Source organism: Rissa tridactyla, chromosome 5 (assembly GCF_028500815.1).
Source record: "Rissa tridactyla isolate bRisTri1 chromosome 5, bRisTri1.patW.cur.20221130, whole genome shotgun sequence".
Lineage (NCBI taxonomy): Eukaryota > Metazoa > Chordata > Aves > Charadriiformes > Laridae > Rissa > Rissa tridactyla.
The window spans coordinates 25,055,959-25,073,527 of NC_071470.1; the positions used below are offsets into that span (position 1 = coordinate 25,055,959).

Below are 17,569 nucleotides of genomic sequence, written 5' to 3' on the forward strand. Positions count from 1 at the left end.
TACTTCTTTACGATTTCATTAAAGGCCTAAAACCCCCTGAGCCACCGGCGCGCCAGCTGACCCGCCGGGCACGGAGACCCGCCACCACGGGACGTGGACGGCGGCCGCGCCCGCGGCGCAGCCTAGGAGCCCCGCTGCACCCGGAGCCCCTCCCGCAGCTCCGGTCAGCCTCTCTCCCCAACACCCCCCGGCATTTTGCAGGCCTGGCCTCCGATGCCCGGGGCCCACCGGGCCGCCACCCGCCCCTCCACCGCCCCCTCGGCGCGGGGCGAACTGCGCGTGCGCGGAGCGGCGGGGCGGGCGGCGGCGCTGGCGGGGCGGCCGTGGTCACGCGGGGCGGCGCGCATGCGCGCGGCGGCTGTTTAGCGCCGCCGTTAGCGCTGCCGTTAGCGGCGGGGCTCTATGGGGAGAACATGGCTCCTTTCCCCGAGGAGGTGGACGTCTTTTCGGCTCCGCACTGGCGGATGAAGCAGCTTGTGGGGCTCTACTGCGACAAGGTAGCGGAGGGGGGCAGTCTCGGCCCCGCTGCCCTCAGGCGGGGGGGCGGATTCCGGCAGTGCGCAGCTGTCAGCGCCCCGGCCCCGGCGGCAACTTCTCACCGCTGCCGCGGTGCTCCCCGGCCCTTCCCGCCGCGGGTGGTGCCGCCTCCCCCGCCGCACCCCACGCCCCCCTCGGGTCCCTTCAAGGCCGGGCCGGGGCTCACTCGCCTCCCGGCCCCCGGCGGGGTGTAGCGCTCTCCTCATCCCGGAGGAGCGGCGCATCCTGGCGGGGGCCGCGCCTTCCCGCCGCCTTCCCTCTGGCCGGGCCGCGGGGAGGGAGGGCGCCGGCTCTCAGCCCCCGGCCACGCTTGCTGCTCCGGGGCTGGGGGGTGGGCGCTCGTCGGGGCCGGCCGCGGCGGAGCAGCCACCCCCCCTTAGGGCGAGGGGCTGCCCCAGAGGGGCCGTAGGGATGAGGGGGCGGCGGGGAGGCAGGCAGCAAGCCCCGTTGTTTTTTTTTGTTAATTAACAGTTTTTGTTAGTTAATGCCTTGCCTGGCACTAGTGCTGTGCGTTGTGCTCGCTAACAGTCCGCAAGTGGCTGTGTTTGCGTTTTTGTGCGCAGCGTTTAATGGGTGAGTCGCTTAAAGATGCCCCAGGTAGGGTTGTTCTTTTTTTTTTTTTAATTTTAACTATATATAATTTTACTTGTGGACAAAATTGTTTTTTATTCTTGCATCAGGGTAGTTAGTAATCAAGGCTGATGTGTCACCTGAAAGGCAAACTTTGCAGCAGCAGCTTTGAGTGTAATAGAAGGGTTTCAGGCAAATACTTCAAAACCAGCACTCGTACTGAAAGAAGTAGTGCCTCCCATCTCCGGGCATAAATGGCTGTTTGGAGAACCAGATTGGCTAACAGACATTTAAAAGGAGGGTGAAGTTACATGAGAGACAGCATAATGGTTTACTGCTGCCAACAGGATGGGGGAATTCTCGCTTCCTTCCCTTGTTTTCTACGTGCCACCTTGTACTGCTCTGGGGCTCACCAGACCCCTTCGTGTGAGCCTGTTCGGTTTGCTAATCAGGTGAAGAAAATGTGAGGGTTTTTTTGCTAGGTTAGCTAACTGAACTGGCTGAGCGGAGCGGGAACGAGAATGTGAGACCTTGTGTAATTTCACTTTGCCTTTTATCTGTGAGTGCATTTGCAGTTTATTTTTCTTCTGTGGTGGCATGAGAACTTCTGGTATCTTAACAGAGTGCATTTTACATGAAGGGAAACAAACATCTCCAGATATTTTAGTAATTTGGATTTTGTTCCTAGAGAGGCATTTCTGGCACTTTATTGACCCTCCCACAAAGTTTTGACCAAATTTACCACGACTTGATAAAAGTAAAACTGCCTGGGCAGGAATGGTTGGTTTTCCTAAATATTGGCAAACTTGATTAAAACTACCCAGTTTGCAATGAACGTAATCTCTCATTTTTAAAAAAAGTTTTATACAGGAGTTCACTTGCTTCCTTGTTCTTTTGAAGAATTGCAAGCATGAATGAATGGTGCTTTTTCTAAAGTATTCAATCCTGTATCCTTTAACCCTGTTCCAGAAATTGGAGATTGTGCCTGGCCTATGACCTTTGTATTAGAGTAATGCTAGCTTTGCATCAGAAAAAACTCTCTGAACTGTGTTTGACTTTCCGTCTTGTGTGACTGAAATGCGGTAATTAGATAAGACTGTAGTTCTGCTTACATGGCAATTATAATCTGTGAAGCCATGCTCTTTATCAATTTAGTTTGTCCTTGAGGGGTCTTTCATTTTGTGAATTACACGTTACCTGCTGTTCCTCGTGTTCCCTGCATACTGTATTATAGCCACTGTCTGTTAGCGGCTGAATTTACTAATTTCCACCAAATGTTAGCAAGGGTGAAATGGTTGCATCTGTGCTTTGCTTTTTCTGGGGAACAACTATAATGTTACTGATGGGTAAAGCATGTAGGCTCTTCCTTTAGGACAGAGTTATACAGTTTATTTTGTTCTTCCAGCACCTGATGTGAGACAGAACAGTGAATCAGACACTTAAGATGTTTGGTGTATTAGGAAAGTTATCCTACTTGGTTTTTAACTTGCTAGCAGAGATCTCACTAGAGGTTTGCTGCATTCTTAAATGGCATATTTGCTTATGTTGTGCACGGTGCCCTGGACTTGGATAACAAGAATAACTAAAATTCTGTTTTGTAAGGAAACCCACAGAGTTATCAAATCTATTGCCTACTCTGATGATTAGTAGATTTTTTTAAGTCCTCAGAGGATGTACCCCCCTGTAGGTAGAGGAGTGCTACAGCAGACAGTCTTTATAGTTAAAATGCCTTTTCTAATGCCTGACGTCATCCTTGCCACATAGAGCAGATTCTGTTTTCCTATCTCCAGTGAACCGTTCTTCGTTTTCAGAAAGATCGTGCGCCCATTTGCAGATTGTAGCCGTGTCCTCCATCTTAGTTATCTGTTTTCTGGCCAAAGCGAACGGATTCATTGTTCTTCACCATCTGGGTTACGGTTTCCGTACCTCAGCGTACTTGTTGCTTTTGTCAGAACTGAGCTGCTGTTCCGTAACAGTTTAAGCTATCTGACCGCCACTGTTACGACTGCGTGCCTTTCTTGCTCCCATCAGCACTTGAAGTGACTCACAAAGGCCCTAAGCTGGCAGAAAACATTTTTTTTTTTTTCTGAAGTGGAGTGGTTTTTCTGCTGATGTAGTGCTGCCAGCAAGCACTGGTCAGATGAGTATTGAAGCCAATGCGAGGCAGAGGGTGGAACCATGACAGCCAGCAACTAGATTGGCTTAAGCTGCTGTGAAACCTCAGCCTAATTATGTCTATGTTTTCCTGAAATCTGTTGTGCAAAACAGGACACTGCTGGTGTTGAGTAAAGCAGATTTGTTATTCTGCAAGCTCTTTTTCTCTCTTTTTTTTTTAACAGCAGCATACTTGCTCTTTGCTTCTCTATAATCCCATGCTTCTCTGAGGACTGATGCTCAAGTTTCCTTTCATATTTGTTGTTAGACTCCTATCCTGTTTGTAGAATTCTGCACTTGCCCAAGTCAATATGTCAGTGTCCAGTAGAGGCTGTTTCTGTTGTCGCATTACAATCTTGTGTGTCCTGCACCCGAGCATGCTCCATTCGTGTACTTCCTGCTTTCCCAGCTGTGCCTGAAAGTATTGTATTGGTCATGAGGCAGCACAGATTTCAACTCATCATGTCATGAAAATACGATTGTGGCTTGGCTGGAAACATTCGTAACCACAGCTTGAAAGCACTATTTACACGTGCTTGAGCTACCCTGAGACTTCCTGCAGACTGTATTACTTTGCTGTAAGGCAAAACAGTATCAAAAACCTGAGAGAAGTCGTGATCTGTAACATGTATCACCTTCCTCTTAAGTAGTTTGGTTATCCTCTCAAAAGGAAATCAGATTCTTTTTTCTAAACAAATCTGTGCTGGCTGGTTGTTACTTCATTAGCTTCAAGATCAGGGCTGCTCAAGTAGCAGACTCCATTCTAGATACATACTGCAATTATATTTTGGCTGAGCCTTCCCTAGGGACAAGACACCTGGTATTGCTGTATGGGCTTTCAAACTTCCTGTTGTCTGTGGAGTTACTGCCGCTGAAGAGTATGTTTTCAAATCTTTGTGTTGTAGAATTACCCAGCAAATTTAGGCTCCTTTAGGGAAAGGAATAGGAAAAATAGTCATGCTCTAAACGCTGTAATGCAGTTATCGGTGGTTGATGAGCTTGTTCTCATGTTCTGTCTCTTTCTGTCTGCCTCTCAAAACTATCATGAGACTGAGGGGACCTAACAACTGCTGGAAGGGTTAATTGTTGATGATATCCTCTGTGCTAGTTCATCTAGTGCACTGAAGTGGAAGGTGATTCAGTAAAACCGGCTCACTAAGAGGTCAAACGAGCTCCAGAACCAGGTCAACAGTATGGGAGGAGGGGACAGGACTAACCATTGCAGAAGTAAACAGCTGCTTTAATAGCTCAGCTTTATTGTGAAACCTTTGGGTGTGTGATCAAAAACATCTAAGGTCCTTCTTCTGTTTGCCTGAGTTCAGTCTTCTGTGATCGTACCTTTCTACAAACGATGTCTGCAGTTATCTCTCCTGGTTCAGTAATTACTTTGGCTAGTTCTTCCAGGAAACTTAGATCAATTTTGTCATGTTCTGCTGACTTGAATGCATTGAACTTGTATAAATATTTAACTAGTATTTTTCTTTTCTAGCCTATACTTCTGACTCTTTGTTAAAAATTAATTGCCATAAATATTTTTCCTAATTAACTTCCTTATGTAGACTTGAATAAAGACATTTAACTTTGCTGTTCTCATCTCTGCCTTTCCTGTTAAATAGTTGACTTAAAGTACCCCTTTTCTCCTTTTATCGAAGTATATATAGACTTTTTTTTCTGTTTTTCTGTGTCCTCTGTCCTCCTTGTTTGAAGTCTCAGTGCTGTTCTGTGTTCTGCAGTGATAAATTCTTGGTTATTTTTGTAGGATTCTTTTCAAAACTTCCATATAGCTAAAAAGTGCCTCTTTATTTTCTAATAATGGTTTCTTTTGATAACTTGCATTTCTCTGTAACCTTTGTGTCTATGTCAGTAGCCTTCTATTGTGCTTCAGCTGTTTTTCTTACTTGCAAGCTTTGGCCTTTGCTGAAGAGAATGAATTGTTTTCATATGTTAAATTTGTGATGTTCTTACAATAAGGGTATTGCAGATGAACCATTTTAGGAGTGAAAAATACTACCAAATTAAGTTGAATTGACATTGTAAAGCACCGGGCAGGGAATTAGATGACCACATTATGATTACACTTTTTGTGGCAGCAAGGGGGACTGAAATCTGAAAAGTTAGACAAATTATCAACATTCTGAATTTCTATTTCAAAGTCAAGTATTTTTCGCTTGCTGTCCTTGAGACCAGAAAATGATTGTTCCATGATGATGTCTCTTTCTGTTTCTAGTCAACAAATGTTGGTAAAGCTTTTGTTCTACTTTTGAACTCCTTTTTCGGTATTTTGGTACACAACCATTTGTTTTCCACTGCTGCTTCAAATATGTGTGTGTTGATTTAGAAATTCATAGTACTTGGTTATTACCAATTAACATTCTGTAGCATTGAGCACTTGCCTTCACCTGTGCTTAAAATGAATAAGCAGCTACTTAGGATGCTTAGTGTTAGTAAGTCTGCAAATGATGGGCTGCACTGACTAGGGGCAGAAGATGGAAGGAAATTAAACCTCCTCATTAGCATCCAGAGACAGGTGAGGAGTTAGCTGTCCATACCTCTGACTGTTTCACCAGAGACTCTACCCGGCGTCTTTCCATCTTAGCTTCTGGATGCTGAATAGTTCAGTAACTTCTTGCTATACCTGTTGTAAGATAACAGCTTTGAGTTCATTTTTCATGCAGAAGAATATTTTGAAGACGAATCTGGATGTGACAATGTGTTTTAAATACCTTCATTTTAATCAAATGCATATTAAGTAAAGTGCCGAAGGAGGTCTGAAATGGGGGACACAAGTGCTAAAACACATTTGGAATTTGTGAGGCTTTTCAGACCTGCATAGCAATTTTGCTCCTTTTTTCAGGATGCTGTTATCTCTTGTTGTCACCTCAAACCTTCTCTCCATTTCTTTATTTATTGTCTAGTAAAATACTTATTTTTTTCTTACCCATCAGATGCTTTGTTCTTTTGTCTCTTTTTTTGCCCTCATAAGAAAAAACCTGAGGGTATTTTCTTATGCCAGACACAGTACCAGGATTTTTTCCAAGTAATTGCTTGGCACCTATTTTTGCCCTTGAATTGCAGGGAAAAAAAAGTTTTCTGTTCACCCTTCGCATGTTGCTCTGATCTTTTGTCCTCTCTTCCAGCCTGCTCTGGAGAGCAGTAATAACCCACCTTTGCCCTTCTCTGCTTTAAGCAACAACAATTTATTCTCTCCTACTCTGTGCCACAAAAAAAACCCAACCCAGAAACTGATGCCTTCTAAAAAGCTAGAGACTGTAATTAGCGTGTATCAGTGTTCTTACGTGGTTAATGCAGCTATCGTAGGATATGCTTTAATTGATTAAATGGAATATAAGTTGTAATTCTTGAGAGACTTGGCTTTTTATTTGTTTCTGCTGTTAGTGCCCAAGATGGATTAAGCTGGAGTGGTGAATTATTCCAATGCCCACCTTCGACCTTGTTAGGAAATTGCAGGGAGACTGCAGAAGGGCAAAGGCATTTTTACTATGTTTGTAGTTTGTGAGTTACTGCAGTGGGTGAGTGGAGAGGAGCCTTGAGGCTGCTGTTATTTCACACTTGGGCCTTCAGCTATCTCCTGACAGAAGGTGAGAGGCCAGGTCTTAACAGCTACCTATCTGTGGGAGGGTATAAGACAAGAAGTCCTCTGTGGCATATAGAGTAAATATGAGAAATGCTGTGACACAGGTACCTAAAGAACAGCATCATTGCAAGTGTTCATCTTGCTTTCATTTGAAGCCTTTGTATTTCATACCCTTACTAGATTTTTCTTTAATGTTTTGTTGGGTTCATCTCTGCAGGCCTGGTGACAATCTGTGTCTATCCCTGGTAGACTTCTACTTGTATAAGCCACGTAGTGAGGCAGCTCAGCTGATGTTACCAGTGCTTCCTGAGCTGTGCTTTCTGATATGGTCCCCAAGGGGGCCTGACACTAGTAGCATTGCATCATTGAAAATCTTGGTGCACTCAGTCCCGTACTGTGATTGATGTCTCTTTGTGGAAAGCCCTTCACGATTCAAAAACTGATCTACAAGTGTTCATTAGACAAAATTGACACCCATGTAGTGCAGAGTGCTATGAAAGACACCAGTAAAAATGAAAATAACAGCATTTTGTTTGCATCTCCACTGTGCTTTTACACTTGGCATTTATCAGCTTGACCTTAGCCTTTAAAAATACAGACAGTACAAGATTTTACCTGCCCTGTTGCCTGAGCTCTTTGAAAAACAAAATAATTTTACCTGCTTTAATCTCTGAGTTAATGTAGCGTTTGTTTTTCATTTTTCTTTTTGAAAGGCTATTTCAAGATTTTAGTTAAGCTGCAAAACAACTGACAAGATAACATAGAGGGCAGGATTATGTAGACAAGATGACAGATAGATGGGCATTTGAAAGTTTTGTATTTCTTGTTGAATTCTGCCAGGTCCTGTCCTGCCTGCCTTACTAATTGCTATTATTTTGGGTTGATCCACAGCCAAGAAAAGTACACGGGGTAGAAAATCTGTATTACTCCTCTGATTTAAGGCTTCATATATCCAAACAGCTGGAGCATGAAGTAATTCTCTTACTGTTCACCTCGTATACCTCTGCATAAAGATAAGCCAAGGAGCAGGTGACACTGAAAGGACAGTCATCCTTGTTGCTAGACTGTCTTGAAACTATAGTTCTTCCTTGGGGACAATATAAACTGAGCTTCTTGTGGATCCTGAAGTAAGACGTGGCATGTGAGTGGGTGTCACTGCAGGCTGTCTGTAAGACTAGTGCACTGACCAGGTGAAAAATGAACCCACTAAAAAGGCACAACTTCTTTCTGGATCAGTACACCAGACATCTTGCAGCTGCATAATTGCTAGTGTATTCCAGGGAAGTGAGGGGAATGTACAGCTGGAAGCAGAGGCAGGGCTGCCGCTTCTGGGTGTTTCATTCTCCATCCTCGCCTCCTAATTTACAGCAGATTAAGTATAACATGAAACCACATGCTCTTGGTATTGACACAGGCACACCTTGTTATGGTCTTCGTCCCTCCATTTTCTTGCTCGTAAAATTGAGATACTCTCTCTGCAGAGTTCAAGTTCCTTTCCTTTGACTTTTAGTGCCATCGCATAGGTGAGGTGATAATACTTAAAAATGTAAGAGTGTAAAGTTGTAGCTGACTAGTAATGCCGTGTTGCTGCTTTTTTTTTTCCAGCTGGTGCTATTCTATTCTAAAAGTGTTGGATTTTTTTAATCCAAGTGGTCTGCCAGCTCCATAGTGAGAAAGATTTTACTGTTTGTTTTGGTTTTTTTAATGAGTTTTAACTCTGCTGAGTTAACTAGTGGTGGAAATGTAGTCTGCATTGATCATCAGGAATACGATATCTTTATTTCACCTCCATTGGTGATCAGATGCTTGTATAGGTCTTAATGAGCACAGTGGTTACACATGGAAAGCAGAATATATAGATATGACCCGTTGAAAATGTCACTTGTGATGATACATGAGAAAGATTAAAATCACCTTCAATTTTTTTAGATTACAGGCTGAACTTTTAGGGTTAGCGGTTGCTCAGAAGTTACAGTTGCTGATGGGGGAAACACTTCATTTGAAGTAAAGCAGTTTGTGAATTTATAGCCGCTTCTAACTTCTTTAACCTTTAGTAGTTATTCCATTTTAAATTTGTGAAATCTTTGGACACAGTGGAAAAATCGGTTTTCACTTTCCTCTTATCTTTCCTCTTATTTTTGTTGTTTTCTGGCTTGTAATTGGGAGTAAAGAGATACTTGTAACCGGGTAAGTTACAACACAGCATAAACTTTGCTGCTGTGCTAGTCTCATAAGGGCGGTGTACTTCTTTTTCTTTATTCCTGTTTGCCACTTTCTCCTTGCCAGTTTATAGTATTCTTGGATGTTTTTAAGGAAGAAGCAAACCCTTTCCACTCATTTAAGCTATTTTTGGCATAGATACTATGAAATAACTGTTACAGTTTACTCAGTGTAAGCTAACATTTCTGAAAAATTAATTTTCTTCTAGGAAGACTTTTTTCCATATTGTCACATACGTAAAACACTTCCAGAATCCAAGTAATGCTGTGTTTTGTTTGGTGATTTAATTAGCAGTATTGAGCTTTCTTATTTATTCACAAAATTTTGGATAGAAATATCTCTGTCCTCATCTGACAGAAAGTTTCTATTTTTTAATGAAAGCACTAAAGCCACAAAGGAGATACAAGAGTTGAATGTGGAATTACCTTCAGTTGAGTGTCATGAACATGAAGCACTGTATAAATAGCAATTACTGTTAATCTTGCCAGTATTGTCATCCTGTTCTTGAAGCACAAAAATGACATAATAGCTTATAGTAAGGAAGGGTGTTTGTCTGCTGCATCTCTGTACATTCATCTTGAACATATTAATGGCTCTGTTGTAGTCCAGTGGAGTTGAGCACTCACCTAAAACTGGTATATGATTGAGCTACAAAGATTTTTCAAGTGTAGCTGTTCTTCAGTGGTGTAATTTGAGGTTTAAGAAAAAAGATGTCCATCAGGTGATTTCTTAATTCAGCATTACTATTTTTTTCCTGCAAAAGAGGGATGGAATTACCGAATCTTGAATCGGTGGCAGAAAACTGCTAAGATCTACTTCTTAATAATCCTAATACTAGTTTACACATTGCTCTCAACCCTGATAAACAAAAATCAATATTTCCATTTTTTATTTACATCTTGATTTTAAGTATTGTATACTGCAAAACCCCTAAATTGACCAGTTAAGTATGAAGAATTTTAGAGGAGAACAGCAGTCTTAGGTTAGTGTGGCCATCCCCTTGTCATGCTGTTACTTGGAATAGATTTCGCACGTTTTGTGACCTCATGCTTTACTTCGTTGCTGGCACCACAGCGGCCCTTGGATTGTAGATGTGCCTGCTCCAGTTTACATGAGATAAAGTTGAGGTATGGGTGGTTATTTTTGTTTGGGGTTTTTTTTAGGAGTTTAATAAATAAAGTTAATACTGAGTTTAACAGCTCCTGACTACTTCTAGAGTATGCCTGCATGAGCCAAAGGTCTCTGAAGTGTTTCAAACAATTTGCAATGCGATTGACTGACAGCCTATGGCTCAAGCTGTTTGGATTATGTAGAATTCTTAAGTTTCAGGAGGCACCATGACTGTTTCCCTTGTGGTACCACTCCTCAATTCCAGTTCACATTCCAAACACAAAACCGGTTGTGCTGTGACTTACAGTTGTTTAAATCTAATCTCTTCAAAAGTCCAGAAAGCTCCCAGGTATCTCTAATGCCTGTGGCTGTGATAATTGGTTTACTGCGGTGTGTTTTAATCCTGCTCAGGGATCACATGGGCACTGTACTTTATATTTTTGACCATTCAGCAAATATTCTTAATACAATCCATTTCCTTCCCCTTGCCCTTCTCTTGGGATTCTCTGTCTGAGTTTTGGGGGGTGGTGGTTTTCTTCTTGCCCTACTAAACTTCTGCGCTAGTTTTCCTTACGTAGAGCTGGTGGAAAGTGGATTTCGGAGTGTAGCAGCTGCAGTCTGCTAATAGTCTTGGTCCCCTATCATAAGACTTCATCAGTCCTGGTAATGAAATTAAAGATCTGACCGAGTGGCGTTGTTGCTAGGCTACCTGTCTTCTCAAAAGCCAGTTTTCCTCAGCTTCGGCTGACCTTTTTAATGTACCTGATTCAAGTACAGTCATTAAACCTTGATATCCTCTCCATAGTTCCTAATCTCTTGGATATCTGCTGGAAGCCTCAGTAGCAGAGGTGAATATGTAAGCATTTCATGTTACAGTGGCTTCTATAACAATACATTTATAACAGGAATTCTAAAATTGGATGCACAGATGTATTCTTTATTTATTCCAGATTTGTGGATGATAATAGGTAGGTTCAATAGAACTTTTTGTCCTGGAAAGATTTTGGGTGAGGCAAATGAGAAGATGCTGTTTTCTATCAGAACTAATTTTGTGGTTGGTTGGCTGGTTGTTTATTTTAACCCAACAGCAAAATACAATAGTTTTGTCTAACCTTCCTGTTACACATTTCAGCAGCCTTGTTTACATTTTTGCATCAATCAAAACACCAAGCATTTTGGAGCAAGTGGGTTTCTTGGGGAAAATAGGGTTTTTTTGGGGACTGACTTCATGTATTGTAGATCCTTATGGGTGAAATGAATGATTTTGGGACTTAATCAAGAGAAATGCTACATTGGAAACCAAACTTCACCATTGTTGAGGTCTGAATCACAAATGGCTGGAGGTGAGGAGGCTATCCCGAAGAGGTATTTCTGTAGCCATCTCTTGTGCTTGCGCAGACTTCTGCTTTTCAGTGTGGGAAGTCTAGTCTGTAGTTTCATCTGGTACCGCTGCTCTGTACATTGCATTCTCTGAGCTTAGCATAGGATAGAAATGGTCTTCAGAGCCAAGATCTTTTCCCATTTGTGGTATGTACATAACAATGCATGACGCAAATCCTAACACAGTGGATTACAAATAACATCATTTTTTTTCTGACCAACCAGTCAGTGGTTGGTCTAAAAGGTAAGCGTTTGGGTTTTCTCCCCCCAGTAACTTTGTCCTATTTTCTGTCTCTGCTGAGGCTAAGTAAATGTGCTCTTTTTTTTTTTTATAACAACAGTCATTTTGCTTGTATGTACACCATGTAATGTACAGGAGGTACAGCTGAGTTGGAGTTGCATAAGTAATTGGCAGATGTCCAGTGTGTTTTCGTTGCATTGTGAGTGGTTGCCAGGAAGTGGCAATGCAATGTCAGAATGAATAAGTGCATTTGGCTTTTTTTTTGAATGATAGAAGTTTTAAATATCTCAGTTTATCGTTATTTTTGATTTAAGTATTTTGTATGAACATATAAGTCTCAGATTACTGTTTGTAGTAAACTCCTTAGATTCCAGAATCTTTGTAAACTAAAACACTTCTGAATACTCCAGTGGCTTGTCCTCTGAACTAAATTAAAATATTTCTATTTCTAAAATGCTTGCTCTTGTATATTGCTGTAGGCTATGATTCTGGAAGCTGCAAGTGGGAAAAAAACAGAAGGATGGAAAAAATACTATTTTTCTACATTCACCAAAGGGAAACGCAGTTCTGAAACATATTGTTGCTAATGGTGACTGTACACATGTAAAAATGGCACTACTGTGTTACCTAGAATTTATGCTGTCTTGATTTGTTGGTTCTTGGTTCATTGGAGACCTTTTCCAACAGCTAGTGTAGTTTGTGTTCACTTGGGGGGGACTCAGTGTCGCTTGTGGATAATATGTCCCTAAAGGTGGGCTCAGGGGTCTGTGATAATGACTCCTTAGTTAAGGACTAAAATGTAGATCTGCGAAAGTGGCAAAGCCTCTCAGTTGTCTGCCAGGCTGGGGAGATTGCATTGATTTCTACCAGGAAATCTTTCTATTTATCTCAAGGTTTCACAAGACTGGTTTATGATCTTCAAATACAACTTTGATTGTAGTGACTTCTTAAAACTAATGCTCTAACTGCATTGTTCGCTCAAGGATGATCTTCCTTTAAAAAGTTATCATACTACTTAGCTGTTTTCTTAAGCTCTGTTCATTCATGTAGAATGAGACAATTGTCTTCAGAATTTGTATGATTAAATGTAACATGCTTTTTTTTCTAATGTGCATTATTGCATATATTATGCTTTATTAAACTTCTGTAGTTATCATTAGTTCCTTGTAATATTTCTAAAATTTTAGCTTTTTTTTTTCTTCAGAGCCTGTGATAGGATGACCTAGTTGCCACTGGAAATCACAAAATTGTGCAGCTCAGCCCTTAGTTTACTTAAACCTCATTCACAAAGCACAACGTTGTTGTAAAACTCTTAATATATTTTGGGGAGTTAAGAGAATGGCTTACTGTTTAAATGAACTGTAAGAGGAAACATACGTGAAATGACCATGCATAATGAGTTTTTGAAAGTTTTAAAACAAGTTTGAGGGTTTTATATAGAATTTGTGTCAGTTACTGTTAACAAATAAAAATCAAATGGCAAGTCAGTCATAAAGGTTAAAGTAATTATGAATTCTGTAAATGATTTCAATAGTCATGTTAAGAGGGTTGTTATATAAATATTTGTTAATCTATAGTATTCAAGTGCCAGTATTAATTCTGCCCACTTTTGGAAGAAGTTGCATTAACTTATGTTTTAATACACCAATGGGATAAATTATGGGGAAGTTACTATTAAAATAGAAGACTAGTTTGTGTATTCCTATCTATGCACTTGAATTTCTGATTTTTATCTGTTGCACTTGAAGATTGGAATTAAAAGCATTCCTTACTTTAATTTTTGATATCTTTTGAAGTGAGTCACTCGAATTGCGAATTCAGTTTTTATTTTTGCCAGTTTTCTTTACAAAACTGAAGGTTTTAAGCTTTTATGTTATAAGTAATGGGAGCAATGAATAACAGGAGTTATAATACCTGTTCTAAGGATTTAACTTGACCTTGACAGGATTTTCACTGATTTTTTTGAGCTTTTCTTTCTTGTAGCTTTCCAAGACTAACTTCTCCAACAACAATGACTTCCGGGCTCTGCTGCAATCTCTTTATGCCACATTCAAGGAATTTAAAATGCATGAGCAGATTGAAAATGAGTGTATCATTGGTTTACTTCAGCAACGTAGCCGGACAGTGTACAATGTGCACTCGGACAACAAACTCTCAGAGATGCTTAGCCTCTTTGAGAAAGGGTTAAAGAATGTGAAGGTAGGTAGACTATAAGAAAGACTTGTGTCCTAAGGAAAACTTACATATTAGGTTGCCTCAACTTTCCTTGAGGGTCTCTAGAAATAAACTAAGGACAAAGAAGAAACATTCGTGTTTTCTTGATACAGTAGTGAAAACTTTCCAGTCGAAAACACAAATTATTTTGCCATTCATCACAGTTACTGAATTTGTAGTAAAAATTTTTTTCAGAGGTGCATTTTGTGGTAGAAGTACATCACTGCATAGTTGGAGGTGTTTTGGAGGGAAAACATGGAAGTTTCAAATACAAAGACTGATAATTGGTCAAAATGGAGTCTTGACTATAGAAATAATATACTTTTTATTAATTTGTTAGGAAATCCTGAGTATCTTTTCTTGTGGCACATAGCATCATATTATTGTCACAGATGGAGATGATTACCGGACTTAAAAAAAAAAAAAAAGGCATTGTTTTATTCTGTTAGTGAGTCATGTACTCCTTCCAGTAATCTGTTGCTCAGTAATGCTGTTAATGTTCCAGTCCTCAAGAAACTCTACATGTTATTTCTCCAGCTGCCTTTTTCATGACTTAAAGTTGTTGAATTCTTCTCCAGTAGAATCCTACTTGAATTCTGCCATGTCTTTCCTCTGGGGTAACCAACTTAACTCCTCCTTCTTGCACTCTAAGAACTATAGTCTCCAGTAATAATTTTTCATCCCATATTACATTTCTAGTACACATGGTCCATATTTTCAGTAAGAAAAATACAAAATATGTGGTTGGTTAATTCTGTTTTACTATCTAAGGCTGGTTTTGACATGCAAATAATTTTTTCCCTGTGCATATCAAACCTTAAAGTTTGTCTTATTTCCATTAATGAATGGGAAAAAGAAGGAAGGTGAAGCCAATTTAACACTTGGCTTTTGTTACACCTTCTCTGATAGGATGCTACTTTTATTCTGTTACTTAAGTGTGGAAAATCAGATTTCTATAGATTTCTTTAGATGTGTTAACTGTAACTTTTTTTTGAGAGTGGTTAGCTTAATTTAAAACTAAATGGCTAAAGCTTTTTTCTGTAATAGTCAAGTTTTCTTGCTGTAGAAGTTCAAAAAGTAAAACTTACAACACTTACTGTAAAAGCTATGAGGAACTTAAGTATGTTGCAATTACTGGGCAGACTTCAGAACTGGGTTCTGATTACTGGCACAGAGAACAAGTGAACAAATGGATAGATGATGCTGGTCTAACTTCAACATGTAAAAGTCAGTTACGTCTTTAAGAGTTTTTTCCATTTCCAAAGTAAATAGCTATAGAGCATGTCTGACTCTAAATTCTGTTTATAATTTGGAAGCTAGAATTGTAGGATAACTAATGCAAAATGTATGCAGTTAAAAGATGAAGTGGAACTGCTGTATCCTAGAATAATTCTTATGCAAAACATGCACATGCTTAGATAAGTCTGTTACTACTTTGAACTTTGGGTGAGACTGTAGATTGGCAGACTTCAGTCTTTGCTCCAAAGTAAAAATGTGATTAGACAAGTTAATTCTTATCTGATAACAAAATAAACTGGAATCGGGCATGAAGAGAGTACTTTGTTCTGCCTAGTAACAGGCTGATACAGACTGTCAGCTTGTCATGAACCTTTGTAAGTGAACACATTCTTACCATGAAATAGAGCAAACGTGCTGCATGCATGGGCAAGAGGTAATGGGCTTTACTTTAGAACACTGGCTTATTTAACAGTTCACCCTTTGAATGAATGGATAATAGTTAAACCTTTGCTTTCTTCTCAGAATGAATACGAACAGCTAAACTATGCGAAACAGCTGAAGGAGAGATTGGAAGCCTTTACCAGGGATTTCCTTCCTCATATGAAAGAGGAAGAGGAGGTAGGTAAAAATCTTCCGCAAATATTATGCTGGTCTTCCTTGGGGTTTGGAATGACTGAATAGAGACAAAGGGTTCAGAGGTTCAGTTTTTTTCACAGCTCTCTTCTGTTTTTATTACAATGCCCATTTGCATTCAGGACTCTGGTGTCATCGTTCTGTTCTCTGACTGCAGCGTGACACATTCTGAAACTGAATATATTGAAAATTTGTGACGAAACTCCAGTCCTTTAAAAAATCGATAACAAAAGTCCACTGGGGCTGGGATGTATTTGCAGCAGGTAGTTATTTAAGGGGATGTGTAGCAAAACTTAAAGGAAAAAGACAAGTCCTGTAAACCAGCACTTCATGACTCAAACTGACACTCCCAAACAGCCTCTGACCTATATTTGAAACATAGACTAGTACTGCCAGTCTGAGGATTTATGGGTATCCAAAAACTGGGAAGCATCTTCTGGAGAGAGTAAATCTTCCGAAGTCTGTCCAAGAGAAATCTTTTCTCATGTTTTTCTTCCTTGCCACTTTGCCTTCCGTGTGAGTACCTTGATAACTTATATAGTTTAAGCAACTTTAATCACTTCCCTTTTCTATTGAGGAAAACAGTTAAACAGCTTGCCTGAGACTATGCAGTGATCCACTGGCAAGCAGAGGGTTGGAACGCAAATCTTCCATGGCCCTGTGCTTAGGTTCACTTAATGTATGACGTGTTTTACTTGGAGAGAATTTGAAACAGGAAATTCTGTGTTGGTAGGTCTGTGTAACATTATTGACTATCTCTGTCAGCACTGGGCTTTTTTTTTCCCTTTGCTTTAGGTTTTTCAGCCAATGTTGATGGAATACTTTACTTATGAAGAATTGAAAGATATTAAGAAAAAAGTAATTGCACAGCACTGCTCACAGAAGGAGGCTGCAGAATTCAGAGGTCTTAGTAAGTGGAATCAAGCAGAAGAGCTGCAGAAGGTCTTCAAATATTCTGTGGATGAGAAGGCAGATCAAGGTGAAGCATCTAATTAAAGTTATAAGTAATTTTCAAACCGCAATTTTTGTCTAAAAAGCCATACCAATGACATAACTAAGTTAAGTACTGGCAGATAAAATCTTTTTTATAAAATTTTTTCAAACCAGTTTTGAAACTTCAGTAACTTTACTATTTGATACAGGCTTCTTGGCAGGTTGTAATATAGATAGTACTTCACTGTTTACTGATTCTCAACCTTCTTCCTCTCCCTTCCCTCCCATGGTAATATTTGATATAATAAACAGGCAGGAATTAACTTCTAATTTCATACTTACATTGAAATTGTATTTTCTATTTGCAGACCCTGCATTTAATTCTTGGGTTTCAGGACCACTTTGTAAGCTTTTCTGTTGATGGTTTAATAACACAGAATAGTTAGGCAACGGATGATACTTCAAATTAAAAGCAACTCACCTTCCCCACTACCTCACTTCCCTGGCCTCTTAGCAACCAGAAAGGAAGAAACTGTGTGCGTGGAGTGATGCAAGGGAATGAACCCGTGCAGCGTGCGAGTAGGTCAGATGAAACATGCATTCTGAAAGTGGATATTTGTGTTCATCTGTAACCGCCTTTCCTGATGGAACTTATAACACGTGGATAACTACTAAAATGCGCTTCAGGCTTGTTTTGTGACTGTTGAAGTAGCCTCAGTTGTCCATGTTTGCAGTTTTGACTC

At 40.3% G+C, this 17,569-nt stretch overlaps 1 protein-coding gene across 5 annotated transcripts in view; it reads left to right on the plus strand.

Annotated features, from left to right (window-relative positions):
* Window positions 1-346: 346 nt before the first annotated feature.
* The window catches only part of FBXL5 (F-box and leucine rich repeat protein 5), a 37,468-nt gene continuing 20,245 nt past the window's right edge, over window positions 347-17,569 (plus strand). For 4 of the 5 annotated variants that reach the window (XR_008466741.1, XM_054203809.1, XM_054203810.1 and 1 more), the window contains exons 1-4: window positions 347-497; window positions 13,791-14,006; window positions 15,783-15,878; window positions 16,689-16,872. Coding sequence is in view for 4 of the 5 variants with exons in the window: in XM_054203809.1 (XP_054059784.1) it covers window positions 414-497; window positions 13,791-14,006; window positions 15,783-15,878; window positions 16,689-16,872 (580 nt within the window). In the remaining variant the exon portion in view is untranslated. Of the gene's footprint in view, window positions 498-990; window positions 1,135-13,790; window positions 14,007-15,782; window positions 15,879-16,688; window positions 16,873-17,569 lie in introns of those variants that run through there. The other variant, XM_054203811.1, reaches the window with a different exon arrangement.